The 13571-nt window shown below is 38.9% G+C and overlaps 1 protein-coding gene across 3 annotated transcripts in view; it reads right to left on the bottom strand.

Annotated features, from left to right (window-relative positions):
* Positions 1-13571, bottom strand: part of PARD3B (par-3 family cell polarity regulator beta) — a 950721-nt gene that overhangs the window by 88007 nt on the left and 849143 nt on the right. For all 3 annotated transcript variants that reach the window (XM_088794694.1, XM_019726886.3, XM_074340795.2), the window contains one exon: positions 10889-11024. In XM_088794694.1, the coding sequence (XP_088650820.1) occupies positions 10889-11024 (136 nt within the window). The remainder of the gene's footprint in view (positions 1-10888; positions 11025-13571) is intronic.

The following is a 13571-nucleotide window of genomic DNA, read 5'->3' as shown; positions in this document are numbered from 1 at the left end:
AGAGAAAGGAGAAAGTTAACCACTTTCTGAAATTGAAAAATTTTTCAATAGTTCTAGAACCACCACACATAAACCACAATCTCATAAATCCTATAGCATTTTTCCCCCCAAATCACCAATTTAAGTACAATGCTAAAAGATTTCTTCCTGCCATCATTCACATTAATTGTGAGACCATGATTCCCTCTTCTGGAATGTGACACTCTGATTCCCTCATAACCACATATACAGAGAACACATGGCTGCCGAAGTGCTGCCTGACAATTTAAACCTGGGAAATTACCGTAAAGGGAATTGCATGGAAAACAGGAAACCTGGTTCATACTACATAGACGAAGAAGGAAAAATAGCTGATACACACACACACACACACACACACACACACACACACACACCAAAAGAGAAAGAAACATTACAATTAAAATAGACTTCTTATTCAGCAACAATCTGGGATTCTGACAATTAGTGATGATAGAAAAATAAAACTGAAAAATGGAGGTATCTCTACATGGTTTGGGGGTATCCATTATCATACAGTGAACCAGAAGGTTCATTAGAGAAAAGGCATCAGATCATAACGGGGAATGTCTTTCTCACACAACATTTCCTACTGTTTCTCTAAAGGAGAAACTTCAAAACATTAATATCTACACACACACACACACACACACACACACACACACAATGGTTTTCCTTCTTGTAAGTGGTGATGCAATTGTTGGGCTCGATATACACTTGTGTATAAGTTGCCAAGTATTGAGTGAATGAATAAACCAACAAAGGAATGAACGATCGAGGAAAATCTATTTCCCTCATGTGCTGCTTTGGCTTTACCATCTAGGGAGTGGAGCTATGTCTGGGAATAGGCTGAGTGAAAGATGACATAAAATGAGCTAAATCATTTGACGAAAGCTTCATAAAGATAAAACCCGAAAATCCATTACTTTATGAAAATCTTATCTTGAAAATAGAAAAGAAACAATTTCTCAGTTATTTATAATAACAATGTTATACCCTTTTTTCTTAGATCATTTACTTTAATAAATGGAAAGTTTTCCTGTCAGCCTTACTGAAATTAGTGGTATCACCTTTTGCACTTTCTCATAAATGCTCTGTAAATTAGCACTGTGATTTCAAGGTTCAGAATGAAACAGAGAAATTAATGAGATTCATAGGAGGACTGCAAAGTCACAGACTCTAGAATGTGTCATTACAACTGTATTCAAAAATGTCATTCTTCTTATATGGAATGGCAATTCCAGTACTGCTGTAGTGATTATTATTATTTTGGGGGTTTTCTTTGATTCTAGTACTCTTCCTGTTTAGAGGAGAGCTTTCTGTGAGTTTTCTTTTTCCCAGCATAACAACCAACTAGTTACTAATTAATAAGGACCAAAAGAGGTTATGTTTTAGAATGACTCTGAGTCAAAAATTTCCTTAAACTGAAAGAACAAGATGGCCACTGCTGCAACCTGATTGGTTAATTACAGTTAGGAAACTGTGCAAGGGGATGTTCTGGGCTATGGGATCTGAACACACATATGGCTCACACATAGTTTTAATTGTCATCATGCTTAAGTGATACATATGTTATAAATGTCAGTTACGTGGATTTTCATATCTTCTACTCCAAACATCTTCGTTTTAAACATTTAGTACCCAAAGTTTATTTCAGGACTTTTGAGCTCTGCTAAAATAAAACGTATCCAACTGATTTTAAACAGCTTTGAGAATCTGGAATTCATAGGAGTTTCTGCTATGGTTTTCCTGTATTATATAAAATGGTCATTTCTCCCATTGCAGTAGAAGAAAAGAATGTGATTATTGTAGAAGTTGGAATTTTGAGTTTTAACCATGATCCAACACAAACGGTTGTGGTTTGGGGGAACTTAACCTATTCTAAACCCGACATCCTGAGCCGGAATTAATTGCTCATTAGAGGCAGAAAGAGTTCTTTTTTCACTCTACTGTAAGTACAGCATAGAGTTTTTTTTGACATATTATGGAAAAATAATGTGGTTCTAAACTTTCTTTTTCTGCTTTTTGGTATTTAGGTTTGGGTTTGAGCCAGAGACAACCTAACTTATTTGATTATAGCATAAAAAGAATGATTTCATTTTGACTTTTACAGAGAACTGATGAAGCGATACCAAAATCTGGTTTTGGTTCAGTACTAGTGGGTTAAAAAATTTAAGAGTGATAAAGAGTAGTTCAGCAGAGGTAGAAAACAGTTTTAATAGCGCTTATAAAGCAACACTCAGAGACTCCGTTTCTTTCAAACTTCTCATAAAAAAAAAAAAGGCATCTAAAAAGCTGCCATAGCAGTCCTCGGTTCCTTCAATTTCCAACAGGAGTTAGCACAGATTAGGAAATCAGTTTTGCTAATGATTGTGTCACTGCGGTATAAAGTCTTAGCACCTTAGTTTTCTCATCTGTAAAATAGGATTAAGGCTAACACTACCTCATGGAGTTGTTGTCTGGAGTAATTGATATAAGGTATTTCCAGGTGTTCCCACAGTACCTGGCAGAGTCAGCATGGAGTAAATGATGCCACTGTTGTTATTCATCTGGTTATAGTATAATTTATCGAGTAAATAATTTGTAGATATTCTCTTTGTATACCTCTCCCCCTCCTATTTTAGGTCCTTAACTAGACCTTGGTATTTCTCTGGTTTAGGGTGTTTGCAGAGCTGAAAGCTGAAGCTTCTAACTTTCTTCTGGTCTTTGGTCTTTGATTTTAGCATAAGCTCGTTAAAGAGATTAGGTGTGCCCCCAGGGTCAGGGATGAAAGGAGTAGACGTTTGAAGGAAAAGTTTGTGTGTGGGGCAGAGGGAAATAGATATTGACCTTTTGACCAAGGGACTTTGCCAAAAGGGCTTTACAACCAGGGCCTGACAGCCACCACCTGAGAGGACTGTGGCCGCGTCAGTGGTAACCAGAGTGAGGGCCACCGGAAGGCCTCCCAAATGCTTTGTATGCTGGATAATGTCCCAGGACGTTATAATTAAGCTCCAAGAACGACTTAGGGAGAATGGGTATCTGGCTAACGGAACGGATTATTTCTAAACACCTCAGTATGTGTACCATTTAAACTCCCCATTTATTGAATACTTGTTACATGCCCACACTATTCTAAGTGCTGTACACGTAATAATCATTTAACTGTCACAATACTTATTTGAGATAATACTATTATCCCAGTTTTGAAGGAGACTGAGAGCTTAAACAAATGGCCCAAATTCACCCAGTTAGTAAGTGGTACAGCTTGGAGGTGAATGTAGGCAGTCCAGCTTCAGACAGAATCCATGTTCTCACTCATTACACTAAAATGCTTCCCACACCTACTATGTTATTATACTTAAAACTCAGGACAACTGTGCATTTAGAAAGACAAGATAGGAAGATAGGAGTCGTTCAGAGTATCTGTCTACAGGGCAGGTTTTTGGACAGTTGCACCAATTGGCCATGGGCCACAGAGGACAGACTTAGAAACAAAAGGCTTCCTTTGGGGGAAGTGAGGACCAGTTCGCAGGAGAAATCAGTACTACTCTTAGGGTCAGGTCACTGTGCAGGGGAAGCTGATCAGATTGGGGGATCTGCGGACTTGGGCCCCATAGACAAAAGAGAAGCGCTGGGGAAACTTCAGGCTATGGAGCAGCAACTAGACAAGAGGGATTCGACCTACCAGCCATGGGCCCTTCCCCTTCTGTTTCATAAAGGGACAGTTCCCAGGGGTAGATCTCATTCGCTCCTCTCCTGCTTCCTCCTCCTCCTCTTCCCCTATAGTGCCTAATTTTGCACTTAATCAGGGTTAATCGAGTATCTTTTTTAAACAGAGAAGTCTCTCAGGGACTGTTAAGGACCTTTATGGGTCAGATTATTTGCTCCCCAAAGTGTAGCTGAGATAAACTGTACTGAAAAAGTAATTTTGATGGAGGATGGGGCAGAGGTAACTTTGGCCTCCTGAGCAATTTGGGGGAAAGGGTGGGCTTAAGTGGGGTGCCATGATGGGGAGGTAGGGGAAACGAAGAGTCAGAAAACCTTGGGAGACACTCTTAAAGACTGTGGCCAGAGTGTAAGGGGGGAGAGGAGAATGTAGAAAACGGTAAAGGGGGTCAAATATATGGTGACGGAAAGAGATTTCACTCTGGGTGGTGAACACATAATGTAATATATAGATGACGAATTATAGAATTGTACACTTGAAACCTATATAATTTTATTAACCAATGTCACCCCAGTAAATTTAATTTAATGTTAAAAAAATGCAATATATATGTGTGTGTGTATATATATATATATATATATATATATATATATATATATATATACACACATATACATATATATACACACACAGAGGGTGCCAAAAAATGTATACACATTTTAAGAAAGGAAAAAACTATATTAATATATACCAATAACAAAAGATTAATACAAGACATATTTGACTTCTGCAACTACAAGAGGTGCTCAAAATGGTTACCATCAGTGTCCAGACACTTCTGATTATGTAAACTACTGCTTGAGCAGTGTTGACCAAAATGTCCACTTGTATACATTTTTTTTGGCACCCCCGGTATATATATATAAATGAAGACTGGGAGAAAGGAAGGGGCTAGAGAACACCTCAAAAGTATGTCTATGAAAGAGGTAAGAAGGGAATTTCCTTCTCCTCCCCTGGCTCAGATGACTCCCTGCTCTTCCTCCTGCTTCTAGGCTATTGTTCTATCATTAGCACAAGGTTATTGTATTTTAGTGAGCTTTTCTAGGCTGGTCTGGGACTCTACAACCAATAATTTTTTGTCCTATGGGAAACCATTCCCAGTTCCAAATTGCCCATTTCTAAATGAGTTTCTGAAACACAGTTTATTTCTATTTTGGGGGTTGCCTATAAACATGTTGCCTCCTTTCAAAGTGATTTATGCTGTCTTTAAAAGCTCGAAATTCACTCACATTATTATATAGCTAATATGTCAACATGTTCCTGTGACAGCCACATTGAAATAAATATAAGCAAAATAAAACTATCAACACCCCCCACCAAAAAAATCTTCAATTTATGTTGTTCTCCCTCTTTCCGTAACTTTTCACTACATCCTGAAATCTAGGTCAGTGAGTCCCAACTCTTTAAGTGGCATCTGATACTTTACCAATACCAAATTCAATCAAACCTCAAAATCCACCTAATTCATAGATATAGTGGGTTTTCTTTTTCTTTTCTTTTCTTTTCTTTTTCTTTTTTCCTGCCTTGGAACTGCTTCTGCTCCGCAGTTCAGCTGTTTTAGAAAATCAGGGGCAACATGGATTGGTTCAGGGAGAATCACACTGGGAAGGAACTGTTTGTGGAGCTCAAGAGGGCTCATTAACTGAGAAGGGTTGGTTATTGCGTGGTAGGAATCAAACAACAGTTTCTGGATGCGTACACTTGATGGCTCTGATTCTCTACCTCATTCCATCTTTTGAAGATTTTAATAACAGAATAATGTCTGGTTTTTTTAAATTGCGATATACAGACATAAAACATTGCATTAGTTTTAGGTGTACAACATAATGATTTGATGTATGTATATAGAAATGATTGTCACACACAATAATCCAAGAAGATATAGATAGAACAATTCTACCCAAAGAAAGTCACTTTTAGTCCTTTCAAAGCATTCTATTGCCTCCCCCTGGGGCAAATTCCTAGCTCTGGGGTGAATCAAAATGTCATTTGCTTATCTGAATAAGGTAGTAAGAGGTCTGGTCATTTCTTTTAAATAACTCAGTGAAACCATCTGGGTTCCTGGGATAGCTCAAAGATACTCAGCCAGTCGACAAAAATATTTCTTTTTCCTTTACCTAGCCAAAAATGGCAACAAGTTTAAAACTGATAATAGATCCGTTCTTTTTAATGACAAACAGGAAAATACATGAAGGAAAGGGCCTTTTCTTTCTTTCCTTGAAAATCTAAGAAGATGAAGAAAGTTTATATTGTTATCAGAACTAGACATTGTAGCAGACAAGTCCTAATTGTGCCTGACACCCATTTTCCTTCCCCTGTTAACAGCACCTTGATCTACCTTTGGGGAATCACCTCTTCACTATACTCATTCATGGAATTTATGTAGGTCTGATTCTACTTCCTGGTTCCAGGGGTGGCCTTTTGACCTACTTCTGGTCAATAAGAGCATTGCTTCTTTCTGGTGAGAGCATTTCAGAAGTAGACATGTGACGCAGACTGAGACAATAAGCTACTGGGTATTGCTAGGACTTCCTGGACGTACTGGGGATGAGATGATCTTGATAGAGTTGTAGGGTTGAGTCTGCTGCTGGTTGTCTTGCCACCATGTAGGGGAGCCCCTTGAGCATGGTGCCCATAGAAAGACTAACAAAGCGGAGAGATGGAGAAAGACTCCTAATGGCCTGTCTGGAGGAGCTGGACCCAGCTCTGCCTAAAGTCAGATATGTCTATGGACTTTAAAGTCATATAAGCCAACAACATTTCCTTAGGCGTTTGAATTAGGTTTCTGTTCTTTGCAATTTAAGAGCTATTGACTCAGCTCAAATTGTTTGTCAATGTCCTTAGTTTTTATCAGATGCCTTTAAAGAGCAGAGAAGGAAAATGCAGGCCAGTCTCTACACTTGTATTGGCCCATTGACAGCAGGAGCTCATTTCTATTATTTCTCATGTGTAGAAAAATAACCTTCTGATGGTTTTAATACTTGTGTGGCTATTACACATTCCATCCTAAATCCCCTTCTCAAGATGGTTAGCATGATCTCAGCATCTTGTTCTCCCTTTCCTCTGACTACAGAATTCACCGGATACGTCTTTCATCGTCCAGACAGCTGCCAAGAACGTTCCCTCAAGTTGGTTCCTAGACCATCTTCATAACAGGGTGAACAAATCTTTCAGAATGTTTTCATTTACTCACCCAACTATTACCTTCCTGAGCCAAACCCCTTTGCCAGAAAGATAAATCACCATGTCTTTTACGACAGAGGAAACTAGCATACGTCCATCCCATCCATGTGTCTACAAACCTCTTGTATAGATAAACATTGTTCTAGTTTAGCCAAAGAGCTAAAAAATAAAAAGCGGGGAGAGGAGGGATGATATATTCTATGCAGCTCTTGAAAAAAGACAATAATAAAGGTACTAATATGTTTAGAAAACTACAGAGCCATATCATTTCTGAAATTACAGGATATTCACATTGCTGTTAAATAAGAAGATAATCTTTATCTGCTAATAAAAAAACAAAACAAAACAAAACACCCAGCTTATTGCCAGAGGACTGTGACAATGTTAACAAGTTTTACAGAAAATAAAATACCAGTAGATAACAGGTATTGTGTTTTCTTTTGGCAAATATTAACACTTCACAGCTAGCATACGGTGCTTACTTAATTGGGCCTATAAAAACTCGCCAGGCCTTTTCACTTGCAGCCATTGAAATTCTCTCAACTTGTTTTTTTACAGCTTTTCAGAGCCTAGACGGGAAAACAGCTACAACACAGACTGGCTGAAAAGATTTTTAAGGTCTCATGTCCATATTTACAAATCTTGCAATCTGTGTGTATTCATTTATTTTAACACAAATGAGGTGAATAAATCAGGAGCTCCTTTGGGGAAAAGAAAAACACCAAGTTTGAAAGAAAAAGAACAAAGTGTGTCTGCTGAGACAACTCTCAAATGGTCTCTCTAGCTTTCCCAGCACTCCTAACTGCACACTCTGTCGCCAACAGAATTAATTGCTATCTCTCTGAGCTCACTTACAAGCTAATACCACTCTATACTATTGCATTTCTCACCTCTATTGTCCTTTTCTGTTTTGGCTTACATGTCTGTATTCGTGGCTAGATTGTGAGTTCCTCAAGGTAGAGATAATATTACATTCTTGTTACCAGCACCTGACCTACACTAAGTTTGAGCGAATATTAGTTAACATTGAATAGGAGATGTAGAGAAAAGAGAAGGACAAGAGAATGATATGAGAGCAAGTGAAACTTCAAGAGAATAGTGGGAGAAGACTTCAGTTCTGGGCCACTGGGCAGGTGTGATTCTGGAGACAACTACCAACAAGATGGCCTGGGAAGATCCAGAAAGTCCAAGGCCAGCCAAAGGAAGAATATTAGTCTCATTGACAAAAATGTATTTTCTTTTAAAAAATAATCAGAGATCATATAACCAAATGAATGCTTTCATCATTTTGGCTTTGAAGACTTTTGTGAGCATACTTACATTCTTCCTAGCCTATTTAAAAACTAGTTTAAAGGTAGTTATTAGGTAACTTGTCTTCCTAATTTCCTTCTCGACAATTCAGAAATTCCTCAGGATGATGTGACTCTGGGGAACATTTGTCAGGCCTCTCAAGCTGAGGCACTGGACGTGGGGATTTCTGAGTCCGTGAAAGCATTTTTTGATGATGCTGGTCCATGTAATGATCTTGTTAGAGAAGTTGAACTATGGTGTTTACTGAAGCAATTGGAATCAATGCCCTGTTTTTATAACTGTGGACCAGAAACCTTGATAATCAGCTGGAGAAGCACCTAGGGGTACTCTCTTGGGCTCCACTCACCTGCCTCATGGACTGTTGATCAGATTTTAATAAGTGATGCTGAAGGCCAGCCTGATCTAGGAACTACAGTCTCATAAAAGCGGCCTTGTTGGGTCTGGCTGACTAACAGGAATGAAATGTTAACTTTCTAAACTTGCTTTCCTAGATCTCTACAAAAGTAGCAAGACAACAGTGCAATTTCTAAGGCCTATGCTGGACAAATGATGCTAGTGTTTTTCCTTGGCTTGGGGAAAGGACAGGAAAGAATGCTGAGATTCTAATCCCTGGTTGGGAGTATCTCAGGCAATGACAAAGAGCACTCGTCTTTTATGACAGCACATTTCCCAAGTATCCCTTTGGGAAGCCTTAGTTCCCAATTGTCTGGGAAACGTAAAATCAGTCACTTTTGGCAACACTCAATAAATCCGATCATGGGAAACACAAATTAAAATAGAGACACTTCTTTCCTCACTGGATTGTTTGTCTAGTTAAACTTTTGCTTGCTGTAAAAAATAGAATCATTAAAGTAGGAAGGACCCAAGTTTGTAGTTATCTAGCTGAGGTTTGGTGAAGATCAAAAGCTTTAGTCTCATGAAGGTTAAGTATTTTTAAAGATTTGCTATAAGGAGATCATATAAAATAATATCAAAAAGCCAGAACTGCTTAATCTGAAATTATTTGTCTTATTTTGCTCAGTGGTTTTGAGATGGAATACCTTTCAATGCATTGGGCATGGTGTTCTGTTTTGGTTATGGTGGAAACAACTTAATTTTATTGCTTGTTTGCTCGATCGAGGGAGCAGAGTCTCTCATCAAAGTTAGTAAGTCGATCTCAATTAAGTTTGAAATAAAGTGAATCGTTACGGATCTACATTGTTATTCTGTGGAAATCTTTCTCTTCTGTTACTGAGAATCTAAGTGGCCAGTTGTCTCATCAATGTAAATTTCATTCTGTTTAATCCTAACATCTGTAATAAAGCCAATAAATAGCTCTTTGTTTTGATCTGTAGTCACAGGATGCCTATCTCTGGAAGAGGCTGAAGCCATTTGGTTGGAGATTGCCAATCCTTACTGGGCATTTTGGATTAGTTTTTTAAACTCTATCCTACATGGAATGATCTACTTGGCCAAGAGTTTCAGTAGCTCTGCACAACAGTCGTGGGTGCTGAAACGGACTTTTAAACCCCCGTGTAAAAGTGCTGAGTGGCACACATGAGATGCCACAGCACTGACGTGAAAACTAGAGGGAATCAGCTCAGTCACTGGACTCTGCTCTCCCAACCTTGACCACGTGAGCACAAATAGGAGTGTGAACATCAGAAAAGGAAACTTTCCTTTAATAGATTTGTCCTTCAAAAGAGCTGGTGTCTTTAGTGGCCACCAGGGATAAGAGAGTTCCTTATGTGGTTCTCAAAAAAAGCACTAAACACTGTGGTAGAAGGCAGTAATCATCAAAGAGGGTGAGAGCTAACTCACAGCGAGGATGTTATTATTACCACATACAGCTCTGCTCCGATAGCCATGTTAGCAAGGAGAGCCAACATTTATTGAACACCAAAACTCAGTGTCAGGCACTAGCCTATGTAGGTGACATGTACTTTTAATCAAACTCTAAGCACCCTCTTCTGGGGCATTTTTGTGGATACTCCAGAGTCAAGTGTACTTTGTAAGTACAGCCTTGCTGTCTTGAAATAGACAGGAGAATGAATCATGCTATTCTGAAAGAAAAGCCCAAGATTATCTCTTGAGAGGGTACAATATTCGTTTCTGTTCCCGAATGTTGAAGGATTTGGCAAAGAGAACCTTCTCACACAAAAATGGCCCTTATCTCATACTAAAATGATCTCAGTGTACTGGTAAGAGCAGCAAAATGTGAATTGTTGAGATGCGATATACACCTTATACCTCTGAACATAACCCTTCTGAAATTTACTTCTAGTAACCATTTTTCACAGGCAAGATTACTTATGTTGCATGTTCTATTAATGACTGTCCAGATGTCTGAGACCCAAGAGATGGAGGGCAAGGACTAAGGCTCAGTAGATGATGACAAAGATTCCTTGTCTTTAAAATAGTGAACATCTGCTCCAACCCCAGATGGTATACAAGTCCAACAGGGAGTAAATATGAGGGCAATTAAAACGAACTACTGTGCATGAGTGTGGTTTATATAAACAACTTCTGTGGGAGAAGATGGCTGCGGTTAGGGTATGTTCACACAGCTATAAAATCCAAGTAACCTAAATATAACTTGATAGGTATAGACCATTCTTAGCCATGTTCTCTGCTCTAAGCTAGCTCAGTAAAGATGAATTCAATGATTGGCATCAAGCCTGGGCTTACCCAGTGAAGATCGTAATCAGATGGCCTTGCTCTTCCTTCGTCATCCTCATATAATGCAAAACCTTCCCTCCGAGCCTGATAATACTCCTTCCGCAGCTTCTGGATGCGGTCAGCACTTCCGCTCATGGGACGGCCACTATAGGACATAAACAAACACAGTCACACAGTGTATGTTATCCCGGAAACTCGCTTTTTGATCTTCGTATTAAAAGAGCTGAGATCTATATTTAGAAGATTCAATAATGTTCTTCAGCTATGCTAGGAAAACTGTGAAGTCAGTAAAACAAACAAACAAACAAACAAACAACAAGAAAACAGTTTTTACATGCATACTGTTAGCTCCGCGGGTCAGCACATCTGACTTGGGATTAATAAATGCCTTTTGAGGGAGGAGGTAAGATAGAATCCTGACCTTTATAGCAATTGAGAGAGACATCTCATTTTTCTTATAATCATATCCACAGAGTTTGGTTACATTTTAATGGGGGCATCTCATTTTCTGTTGCCTATTTGAAACCAGTTGCTTGACCTGAAGGTTGGATGTGACACAGAGCTGGCATATGCCAGTGTTCATTCAATGAGACTCATGAATTTTGGGGGTTGGGGGATGAGGCACATGCCAATATATGGGGAAAGACTGGACATAGGGAAAGAAAAGAAGGTGGAAGCTATGCCAAGAAGTAGAGAAAAATAAAAAAAGCTAGTGGTGACAGTAGAATGTGCCATCTTGGTTATTCGTCCAAGGTTTTCCTCTCTCTACTTTAGCCACTTCTTCCTCTCAGGAATTATAGCTTCTCCAGTGACTCATCCACCCAACACCAAACTGGTCAGCCAGTGGCTCCCTTTTAGCTTATATTTGTCCTGATCATTTCAATAAAACCAACATCATGTGACATAATTCAGGGCTAGGAAACAAGAGGAGAATGATAGGCAGATCTCAACAGTTGTTCGACTTCTTTGGTTCATCGAAGCCTAACTAACTAAGTACCTAACTAAGCCTAACTAAGTACCCTATCGTGTCAGACCTTAGGATCTGAGAAAGTAAAAATGAACAGTTCACAGTCCTTGCCTGCCAGAAGCACACAGTCTGGGAAGTGGAGGACTGAAAGGGATGCAGAAGACTACAATTCATTGTGACAGGGGCTACAACAGAGGTCTGCACAGGCGTTGTGGGAACACGGACTGCTTAAACTTTGACAAGGTGAGAGCAGGGCCATGGAAGATCCCCAATACCTCCATAGAGGAGGTGACCCTTTAGGTGAGTCTTGAATGATACACAGATACTCAACAGCTGGACAAGTGAGATGAGGGAATTCCAGGTGGAGGGAAAGGCAATGCAAAGAACAGAAATGACAAAGCATGTTGCTTTGAGAGGATGCAAATAAGTCATTCGGGGCAAGCAGTGGTCCTCAACCTCTTCTGCCCTGCTTTACACACATACATGTATCAAACAATATACTTGTATGCTCTCTCTCCTCCCTCATTTAGGAAGTAAATTAGAGTAAAAGTGAGTGCTGGTGACTTTAGAGACATTTTGAATTTACTTTAGTAAATGACAAAAAGTGTATCACTTGTAAATTTTGGTACTTTAACTCAATTTGTAACAACTGATTAACTATAACAACACTCATCTTCACGAGTATGCGAGAATTACTGCTGTGGTATACGGGTATACAAAAGGGAGAAGGGAAGAGACAGGTGCAACTGAGAAGGGCAGGTAGGGGCCCCAGTGTGAGGAGCTTTACATGCCCAAAAAAATCCCCAAATATTACAGTTGAATTTTAAGTTCACATGAGATACCTGATAAAATTAGATCTCTGAATGCAATAGAAAGAGGTCACCTCCTTTTTTGTTCAAACATTTAAATATTATACTTGTAAACGATAAAAATAAAAAGTGGTGAGTAATCATGTTTTGGAGGAAAAGCATTCTTCCCAAGCTAGATTGTAAGTTAATTGGAAGCAGGACGACATGCCAATGTCTTATAACCTCTCTACAAAATTAGTACAGGGTTTGGGTTCTGGGCTTCCTCCGTGCCCTACAGACACTAAAGAGCTGATGCCTTTGATTAACAAAACACAAACCCTTACTGAATGCATACCTTTATTTTTCTTCAAAATGTATTTTAAAACTCTTAAAAAAGTTCTAATTCTGTATTTTTTTTTTTTTTTTTTACTATGCTCTTTTTTAAAAATAAACGTTTTCCTGGAGCACTTGACAAAGATAACAATAAGAAAACAATGGAAGGCATGACAGGCTTTTTGGAATGATGGGGAGGACAACAGCACAGCTCCATTTTGAACAGCATCCCTTGCCCTTGAGCACTGAGTTGGCCATGCTGCCTGTGTGTCCACCATGCCGGCTTCTGACAACTACACCAACACATGCGCCGCGCTCAAACTCCCCAGATGAGTTTAATCAACACAGTGCAAACATCACATACATCATCTATTAGTTTACCCAAAGAAACTGAAGCATTGAATTTAAGCAGAATGAAGTCATCAGTAATAAAGAAAAAAATAAATTGATAAGGCACTGTTTTTTTTTTTTTTTTTTTTAAAAACAACCTACCATTTCCCTACATTTGTGGTGGGGGAAAAAAAATCATAGACTGTAAACTATTCTTCCATAGGCCTATAAATACATAAATTTAAAAATATGGGTTTGATCAGATTTCAATTCT

The sequence above is a fragment of the Rhinolophus sinicus genome, chromosome 17 (assembly GCF_057876585.1).
Source record: "Rhinolophus sinicus isolate RSI-liver-muscle chromosome 17, RSI-T2T, whole genome shotgun sequence".
In the NCBI taxonomy this organism is placed as follows: Eukaryota; Metazoa; Chordata; class Mammalia; order Chiroptera; family Rhinolophidae; genus Rhinolophus; species Rhinolophus sinicus.
This window is presented reverse-complemented; position numbering and strand designations above follow the sequence as displayed.